We start from the raw sequence: 10,763 nt of genomic DNA on the forward strand, positions 1-10,763 counted from the left end.
CATGGGCTTGCAATGTACCTGATAGCGCATTAGTTGTCATCTCGGACAAATTATGAGCTTCTTCTATCACCACCATTACATGCTCAAATCTAGGTGTTAGTGTCCGCAAAATTTTTTCAACTTTTAACTACTCTGAATATTCCTCCCCATAGATTTTCATTTGATTTGTCAAAGCAAGAACTCGACTTATATAATCAGAAACACTTTCAGAAGATTCCATTTGTAAGAGTTCATGTTGACGTCTTAGGGTTTGGAGTCTCACCTTCTTAACTTTATCCTCACCTTTAAATGACGTCATCAGGGTATCCCAAGCTTTCTTTGACGTTGTTGCAGCTTCAATCTTCTCAAAGACCTCATCATTCACCCCTTGATGAATGAGATACAGTGCCTTCTTGTCCTTCTTCTTCTATTCGCGATGAGTATTTCGTTGTGCTTCAGTTGTTGTTTCAGCAATTGCCAAAACTCCAGCCTCTACCACACTTAGCAGTTCGTGGTAGTCAAAAAGCACTCTCATCTGAACACTCCATCAGTGGTAATTTTTCCTAGTCAAAATGGGAACGAAAATCTAAGTTGAGCCGTTCATCAATCTGGCTCTGATACCACTGTTGTAATTTCTTTTAAATTAAACTAAAGGAAGAAGTATAGGGAACAAGAGAATGAGAGGAATATAATATGAAAGATAGCCTTTTATTAATTTGGAAAAAGTGAACATAAAAAAAAAAAACTTACACACCGGAGTGCTGATTGCAGCTAGCCTAATTATAATAGGCAGAGACTCCTACTTTCATGCCACTATTAACTAAATAGCTTAAGACTAAAACTTACCAATTAATTAAATTCAATAAGAAAAGCTAATAAGTAGATAAGACTAAAGACTTATTCAACTAACTAACTAGCATAGAATCAAGATTACACATCAACAAATTTGAGCGCATGTGAATAAATGAGGGTACCGTATTTTCATCCGCACTCCCTGTTTTAAGTGTACTTCACATGGCATGGCTTAATTTTGATATTCATAGTTTCTATATATTTTGTATGAATAACCTAAATTATATGATTTAAGAGAGATTTATAAGGGTAAATGACCCGACGATGCAAAACTCAAGTAAGAACACTATGAGAGAGTTTTCAACTTTGAAACTTTCAACCGGTTTGCATGGCAAATTAACGCATGTGCATTCCTATGATCAGTAAAAATTAATGACCAAGTATGAAGTGAGGGATGCAAAGACTTATGTCTTGATGTAAAAAAGAAAGTGATTATTAAATTGGATGTCACATACCAGCCCAACCGTTTGTACTACCCTTGTACCACCGTAAATTTGCAGTCCATCTGCACATTCTTTTTCTCATATTCTTAATAATATAATATTTTTTTTATTACTTAAGTATTTGGACTACGCCCGTCTAATTTTGAAAGAACCTAGCTTTCCCCCTTAATTCAACCTTTAGATAAATTAGATTCGATGCAAGTTTATAGACTTTTAAATAAATACACGCTCAGTCCCCACCAAATGGGACATTTTTATCTCGACTAAAAATTGATTTTTCATCATTCTTAAAAAAATTTAAATACTTTATCAGTTACACCATACTTTAGGAACAATACAATGTTAATAAAGAGTATGTATATACACACGTTGCATTAGAGTAAATTGAGAAACACACATTGCATTAGAGTAATTTGAGAAACTTTACTCCTATTATAATAAGAATAATGAATTTGAACTGGTTTGAGGCAATTGCAGCTTGGACTGGGAGGGTATGCTTTTGCTTAAAAGTAATGCTATTTGTACAAGGAGTTATAGGTGGGTTTTCTTGCCATAAATTGACCACATTTTAGATTTAAATTGGTGATATATATTCTCTCATTTGTTCTCATCTCTCTCTTATTTTTCTCCGACAACCTCTTCTCATTGTCTTTCTCTCGTTGTCGCATCTCCCCTCTCCAAAATAGTTGGTGAGGTGACGAGAAAAAGATGATCGGTGAAGAAGAAGGAAAGAAATAGAAAAAAGAAAAAAAAAGGACAAACTAGTTATTCAATCCACGTGTAAACTTATTGTATAAATAACATTATTCTTTGTATAAACTTGGAGGTTTGGAAAGAGCACAGTTCTGGGAGTGGGTTGGGGGAGGCCCACCTCTCCCAAGAATAGTGGTGGGCAAGTTGTGACGTTTGGATTATAAAAAAAAAATTAAAAATAAAAAAAAGCACGTTATTGTATTAATTATTAAAAAATTGATAAATAATAATAATAATAAAAAAAAAATGGCCACGTTGTTTGTTTCTCACCACGTGCACTGCACGGCCACAATTTCATATTTAATTGTCGTCTGTCTGTCATTATTAGCCAGGGGGTACCTTAACAACACGCCCAATTGCTTTTAACCCCAATTAAACAGTCTTATTATACAAATAATATGATGCAATATTTATTCAATCTTACTTTACACATGCAATTCGTAAATTATTACATTTGTCTAATACCTTATCTATTAAAAGCCTTTTCACATGCTATATATATATATATATATTCGGAATGAAATTATTTTTTCTATCTTAAATGATGATGGCCTCAAATCAATCAAAAATAACTTTCTGATTTGTAGAAATATTCTATCTTAAATGATGATGGCCTCAAATCAATCAAAAATACTTTTTAATCACCAAATGTTCATTTATAACTATTTATTTATCTTCAAAGATTTTTAGAATATGTTATGTTATATAATGGGCTTGTGTTGTACGCTGGTTTCACGTGAGCTACCCCTCGTGTCATTATGATCAATATTAATATTTACGTGAAATCCATCCTAAAAATTCAGAAGCTCGTGCCTCATGGTTCCATGCTGCTGGAGATACTATCATAATAATGCCCCATGGGCCATGTTTTCCCTTTTCTTTTTTAGTGCTGAATATTTCAATAATTGGGTGCTCCAGCTGTCCCTCGTTTCAGTCTTCTATAAATCAGAGAAATAAAAATAAAACTATATGTTGAGGTGAGTTTGAGTTGGGACTCCTCAAACCCAATTATTATAATTATTATTATATTAAGTATTGTAATCTGTAGTATTCTTTGAGTTGGTTGAGTGGGCACATGAGGTTGGGTTGGAGATATATATATATATTATTGAGTGTTTGTGCCATCTTATATGTTTTATCTTTCAAACCATAAAGAAGTTTTGAGACATATTATTATTTTTGGGGAAATAAAAACAAAGTGAAAAATATGCATATAAATAAATAATAATTTTTGGTAAAGTTGGTAATGAGAACAAGTGATATCATAAAATATTACTTCTTCACAACACCAACACACTTGTGTATTAAATAATTCACCACTTGCCACTCTCTACAACAGATGAAGAGTTAATTTGTTGTCTTTTTACCAAAATCTTGTTGCGTGTCTTTCATTATATTTGCGATGTTATATATTTTACATAATTCTTAATTATAATATATAACAATATATATATATATATATGTTGTTATTGAAAAGTTAGGTAAAATGTGTTTAGCTACCCATTAGAAAAGTTAAGAGTTGTAAAATATATTTTAATCAACTGTTTATTTTCTTGACTTTTATGATCAGTGTACGAACATAAAATCTAAACTTATGGGGGAAGTAAGTTAATTTTGTATTTGGCAATTATATATATGTATCAACTACAGTCAAAGAGATTGAGTCTAAACTAATTAAAGTTTTTAGATAAAGCTAAATATATATATATATATGTATTGTTGAATTCCTTAATATTTTTGTAAGTAAAATGGTAGTTGGTAGTGTGATCGACCGACCAATTCATCAATTGGTGGCATGCATGTATACACGTACAGTAGCTAGTCTAGTCTTCATTATTTATTAGGTAAATTAGGTTATCTTCAATGACTGCTGTTCAAATTGTTATATTACTATCACTTATCACATTAAAGAGATTCTTAAGATTAAAACATGGTGACTCATTAAGTAATAGATGAGAAGAAAGTAATAACGACAAAAAAACCACTCCTTAGTTTGGTAAAGCAATGAGAATTTGTCAAAGGTTAGGTTAAGTTAAAAAATGCTCATTCCAAGTTTTAAGTTATTCTAAAACACAATGGTAGTATAGTTTGACTAAATAAGAAGAAAAATAAAATAAAATAAAAAAAAATTGATGGCGCACACATCACATTACTTGGTAAAGAATTTAGCCAAAGCTAATTCAATTTCAACCAAATTAAATATTAGAAAAGATGGAGAAACCAAATGTCAGAATAGTTGAAATTAAGAGTATTAAAATCTAAATTTAAAATATGCCAACAATGTGTAATCAATTGTTGGTAGGCAATTTATAATCAACTCAAACTAAAAGCTGAAATTTATAATCACTTTTTTTTTTTTTTGGTATTAAAATTAGTCTAAATTAGCAATTTATAATTATTATTATTATTATTATTATTATTATTTTACAATGGGTTGGTTCACCATAGAAAATTCTTCAACTGGAATAGCAAATGCATGCATTCCGCTAGGTATGGTAGAATGGTAGGCTTTCGTTGGCACTTGGCAAGACACGGTTTAACCCCAACCCAACAGAAATGCCGTCGTCTCGTCAGTTGGGGTTGGGCCTTGATAGATAGTTTTTCAACTTAATTCGGTTTGAATGGGAAGGGAGAAGTAATTAAAGTCACAGAAACAGAAAGTGCAAAGAAGCTGCGTTCGTTGGAATGGAGAGTCGAGACAGAGTGAGAGGAATGGCATTGGTATGGGTAGGAATAGGAATAGGAATAGGAACAGGAACAGGAAGGGGGCAACTTCAACGTGATCTCGTGGCAGATTATTTTATTATTATTATTGTTCTTTTTTTAACAATCATTGTTAATTTATTTTATTTATTAAATCAAGGTGGGGGTGACTGGGGCTGTGGCCGTCGCTTGTGGCCGTGGCGTGGGGTGCTGCGTTCACGTGGTGATATTGCGCTTTGCGGAATTCTATTTTTATGCTATTTGAGTGCAATGAAAGGCTCTATATTGTGTGGTTCGTGTTTCTCGTGACAGTGATGGTGGGGGTATTCCTTACTGTACTACTCAAACTTGGATTCATCATGGATGAATGGACATTTTTGAAAGTATTTATTCGGATATCGGCGACTTTCATGCAACTACGAAAACGGTAACGCTATTTTAGTAAGGGATTTTTATTTTTTTTTTTTACACTTCAGAAATTATACATATTTTTGTAAAATTATTAATTGATTTTTGAAAATTATAAAATCTTTTTTATAATAATATAGTCGATAATTATCAGGAAAAAATTGGGGTACAAATAGGATTACCCGACAGAAAAATATAGTTGATACAGTATGGTATAAGAAATTGTTAAAATCACTTTTTAAATCATTTATTAAAATTAAGAAATTCATAATTATTTCTCTTTTTATATTATTTTTATAGAAGTAACACTGGTATGTACGATATTCTTTCTTTGACGTCATTTATAAAAGTTATCACATAATATTTTCATCATAACAGTTTGTACGGCTGTGATTTATTTATTTTACTATAAAACAAATTACAACAAAATTTTACGCTAAAATGCAAAAAAAAATTAAATTTGTAATCTCATACTTACTATAAAAAATAAAAACCACCTATGTTACCCTTAAAAACTGCAAGACACATTTTATTTATTTTATTTTTAACAATTTTCTTTTATCATCAAATACTTAGTGGTCTCGCTATAATAAAAATACACAAAATTACACAAGATATTTCTAAAATTTAAAATAATTATAAGAATTATTTTTAATAGTTAAGAAAATAGAGCAAACACCTCTAAAATTTAATATTATATTGTAATTTTCTCTACTATTAGTTAAATTCAATTAAATATTTTAAAATAATCAAAATATCCCTATATTTAAAAACTCTTTTCTTAATTCTCATTTTTTTCTCTTCAATATTTCTCTCTCTTGGTCTACGGACAATCCATTATCTCTTATGACTATATCAACTCATGATGAGATGGTCCCTCCTCTACGATGATGATGTCAGCATAATCTCATACCACCCTTATTTTTCTCTCAATTTCTAGCACTTTTTCCACAAATTAAATAGTTTAGCCCTTTAATTTGCATTGAAAGGTGTTGAAAGGTTTTGTCCAACACGAGAAAAAGAGAGAGAAAAGACATTCTTCGCGACATCAACGACACGCAGCAATAAGACATATCTCTTTCTCTCTTTTATCTTTGAACTCAATTATAAGTTTGAGATATAAATTTGAGTTAGTCTTGTTTGAGATGTTTACTTGTGTTCTTTTTCTCTTTCTTTTATACACGAGTGCACACACGCACATAAATTTTAAAATTCAAATTTAAGTTCAAAATGCATTTGAATATGCAATCAAATACATATAAAGTTCAAATCGATTTGGTTACAAACCCATATACCAAATGGTCCTTAGTTGCTTGCAACTTTGCTGGTTTATTTTTATTTTTTTTTCAAAATTTAAAGAGAAATAATAGAGAAATAAAGGAAAGATAAAAGAGAATGAAAGATAAAATAATCATTTTATCTTTTTGTTTCACAACAAATAGGTTATTGTTATTTTCAACATACGGGGTGATTTTTGTAATTATGTCAAATCTTAAAAGTGGTTATTGCAATTTTTTCTAAAAATTATGACAAAGTTTCACACACCATACTTGAGATTTGTCAAACTTCTAGTCTTTTAAAAAATTGCACCAACTTTCTTTACTTTAATTTTTTTTAAAGTTAATATTGAAATTAATCATTTTATCCTTTTATATAAACGAATTCTTCATCTTTCTATGTCATCTTTTTGTTTGTCTCGCAAATATTTTTTTCTCTCATATTCTCTTTTCATCTCTATTTTTTTTTTTCCTTTCTTATTTTTGATGACTAATGGTCGACGATATCCAAGGCTTGTGGTCAATGATATATAAATCTTTCTCTCTCTATTTCATGGGAAACCCTAACACATATCGTGGCTTTACTAAAAATCTATTATCTCTTTATTCAGTCTTCTTTTTCTATCATTCAAACAAATCTTGGATTTAAATTCTTTCAAACTCATTTCTAAGGGTTTAACTTCAAACTTTTTCTAAGTTTAATTCTATAAAAGGGTTCAATTAAACTCACAATGGGATAGTTGACTATCACATGTTGTAATCTCTTTATTTTTTTTCCTGTAATTACATTGAAAGATAGAACGAGGTATTTGGGACATTTCAAAAGAATTAATGATCTATTTGTTAATGGTTGGATAAAAGTAATTTACACCCATAAAATTTATGGAAGGTAAGTGTTAATTTAAAAAAAAAAAAAAAAAAGGGATGACAGTGCAATTTAAAGAAATCTTACGATGATAGGTGAAATTTACCCTAAGAACTAAAATTTTTCCTATATTAAGAATAAAATATATGATACTATGAAATAGATTAATCTGGGGTCTCAACAAAATTTTTTATTCAAGAACAGTGAAGAATCAAGTACTTGACAACCAATAAATAAACCTATTCTATTGAGAAGCAATAGGAAAGGTTCTTATACTCATAGGATTTTCACTTTTTTTAAAGAAAAAAAATTAAATGCGACCAATCATTCCTGATATTGTGGAAAAACACTTAGCCACACATCTGTTGTATGGCGCATTCATATATTGATTGGTTGAGATTTTTATCATATAAATTATAAAGGTTTTTGATTTAGCTGATTTTTATTGTCTTTGAATATTTTATCAAATCTAAAATTATTATTATTATTAATATAAGAAAATCTTAATCATTCCAATATATATATATAAGTAAATCTGAATACTAATCTTTATCGTTTCAAATTTCTCCTGTATTAAAAGGGTCAATTAAGTGTAATATTACTCTTTTAACCTTTCTGTCTTATGGACCACCGCGTCCCCGTGAATTCGTTCCCACGCCCATGGGAGTTGGCTTATAAATAGAGAACCAACCACTCCGCCTCTGTTCGTGCCTGAAGACGCAAACCCTCTTGCCCTCCCACGGTGTTTTGGCCGTCTGTCTCTGCAAAATGGCAGCAACTCCTTTTTTCCAGAGCAGCTTCAACACCGTCTGCGTAATGGACGCCAACAGCTGCCTGGGCTGCGGCCTGGTCGACCACTTGCTCCGTCGAGGCTATCAAGTCCACGCCGCTATTCAGAGCCCTAGTCAGTCTTTCATAATCCTTTGTTAATTTCTTTCTCATCCTTATTTAAACCCCCCCTGTTCGCTTGTTCCTTCTGCTTGTGCAATGTATGTATGGGGCCGTATGTAACGGGTGCATTTTTGTGATAATCTTGCAGAGGAGAGTCAGATGTTGAAGAAACTGGCGTGCGACAACCAGAATCTGAAGATTTTTCACTCCGACCCCTTCGATTACCAGAGCATAGTCGACGCTCTCAAGGGCTGTTCTGGTTTGTTCTACAGTTTCGAGCCTCCCGAAGACTATCCCATCTATGATGTATGCTCTCTCTCTCTCTCTCAAAATTAATCATTCTTGAACTTTGATTTGATTAAAGAGGTGACAGTATCTAACGGGAAATTATTCCACACTCATCACGTTGCAAAAACTTCGTATTATGTGTACCCAAAAAAAAAAAAAAAAGATATTGCACCTCCCTTGCATTTTCTTGGGTAAAAAATGTGCAATCACTCACTTTTAACACAATGTCCCCTCCCATGCATGTGGGAGGGGTAGGAGACATAATGTATAATATCTACGATAAGTCACCCTTATAAGAGTAAAACTTTTACACTACGACTATTATCCACGTGGCTTTTCTTTGCATTTTCTTTTTTTAAAAAGAGCAGTGAAAGATAACACTGAAATTGCTCTTTCTTATGTAACATTGCTTAACTAACATAAGGTTGAATGAACATAATTTATCTGTGAAATTTAAAATAATTTATTTGGAAGAATGAGAAATAAATTTATTTTAAAATTTTAAAATAAAAAATCACATAATATTTTTAAAAATAGCTTTAATAAATATGATAAAAAATATTTTTTATATTTTATATTTTTAATCTATATTTCGGTTAATAAAACACTATCTTATAAAATTGGCATTTCTTACGCCACATTTCGAGTCTCTCTCGAGTTTTTTGGCGGGAAAATATTGTTTTGCCTGTCCACACTGAAACGTATGTCGTTTTTATGCAAACTATATATGGTTCTTCGAATTCTAATAAGTTGCGAACAAATGATGATTTTGGCGCAGGAATTCATGGTGGAAATTGAGGTAAGAGCAGCGCACAACGTGCTGGAAGCCTGCGCCCAAACAGAGACCATCGACAAGGTGGTTTTCACTTCATCGGCAACCGCCGTTATTTGGAGGGAGGATCGTAAATCATCGCAGCTCTCAGATTTTGACGAAACACACTGGACGGACATCAACTTATGCCGTAAATTTAAGCTGTGGCACGCGCTGTCGAAGACGCTGGCCGAGAAGGCGGCATGGGCCTTGGCCATGGACAGGGGAGTCAGCATGGTGTGCGTCAACGCCGGACTCTTGATGGGCGGCCCGGATCTAACCATCTCGAATCCTTACCTGAAAGGAGCGGCCGAGATGTACGAAGACGGCGTCTTCGTCACCGTCGATCTCGACTTCCTCGTCGACGCCCACATCTGCGTCTTCGAAGACGTCGCATCCTACGGCCGGTATCTGTGCTTCAACCACGCGATCAGCACGAACGACGACGCCGTCAAGCTGGCCCAGATGCTCTCCCCCGATTCCCCACAGCCCCCTCCTCCAAGGTACCAAGCACCAACCAATATTAAAAGTATCAAACCTTTTTTATTTGTGACAATTAAATTCGTTTTGTGTGGATTTAATTGGTACTAATTATCTTGGGGTGGTTTTGGTTCTTGTTGTGGTGGTACAGTTACGAGGAGGATATGAGAATCATACAACAGAGAATAAGCAACAAGAAGCTGAACAAATTGATGGTTGATTTCGATAGTAGTGGGGCCAGGGACGAGCGAAGAGCGATTGTAGACCCTGAAAGGATATTTTAGGAATTATATTGAGTGGGCTGGAAGGTGGACACGTGTACGGTGGTCAAAGTTTTTGTTTGCTGGCAAGGACTTGGAGTCAAGTCAGTCGCTTCTTCACTAATAAATGTGGGAGGGAGGGGCGTTTTGGGCCGTTGGATTGACCGAAAATGAGCACTCGGCAGTCTCGACACTGGGGTTGGGAAATGGGAAGCGCGACAGCACGTGGCTACTTCTTTTTTAAGTAGGTGACTTTTGTGTGTCTGTGATGTGATGTACAAAGAGTGGCAGAGCCATGTGAGGTGGGGTAATTACGTCCTCTAGGTGTATGAATTATTTCTTGCTTTCTTTTCTTTTTTTCCTTTGTATTTTTATCTGTTACATCCGTGCTGTATTCCCCTGTATGTATCTATGAAGAAGATTAGAACGGAAGCGGTTTTTTTTTTTTTTTAATTTTGTAAAGAAATCCGGTCAAATCATTATTTGTCATCTTAAATCGTGTATTTTGGTCTAAAAAGTGAAGAATCCACAATTTGGTATTATCGAAGCTTTGTCAAGAATTGTAATTCTAAGTGCTTACAAAAATTGCAATCGCCAAATAATAACATATAATTTGAAATACAATAAACTTCTTAATTTTGAGAAATCTATTTCATAATTCACTATTCTGTTTTTTATAGGTTGTTCACTAATCACTCACTAGAAGTTAAAAGTGACATGTAATCTTATTTATTAAAAGAAACTTCACACACA

General features: G+C 32.9%; 1 protein-coding gene across 1 annotated transcript; it reads left to right on the forward strand.

The window, feature by feature from the left end:
- Positions 1-7,974: 7,974 nt before the first annotated feature.
- LOC127814006 (cinnamoyl-CoA reductase-like SNL6) lies at positions 7,975-10,442 on the forward strand. Its single transcript, XM_052355212.1, has 4 exons — positions 7,975-8,184; positions 8,320-8,477; positions 9,238-9,773; positions 9,902-10,442. The coding sequence occupies exons 1-4, from the start codon at positions 8,049-8,051 to the stop codon at positions 10,032-10,034; spliced, it is 963 nt and encodes a 320-aa protein (XP_052211172.1). The 5' UTR covers positions 7,975-8,048; the 3' UTR covers positions 10,035-10,442.
- Positions 10,443-10,763: the final 321 nt, after the last annotated feature.

The sequence above is a fragment of the Diospyros lotus genome, chromosome 12 (genome assembly GCF_014633365.1).
Source record: "Diospyros lotus cultivar Yz01 chromosome 12, ASM1463336v1, whole genome shotgun sequence".
In the NCBI taxonomy this organism is placed as follows: Eukaryota; Viridiplantae; Streptophyta; class Magnoliopsida; order Ericales; family Ebenaceae; genus Diospyros; species Diospyros lotus.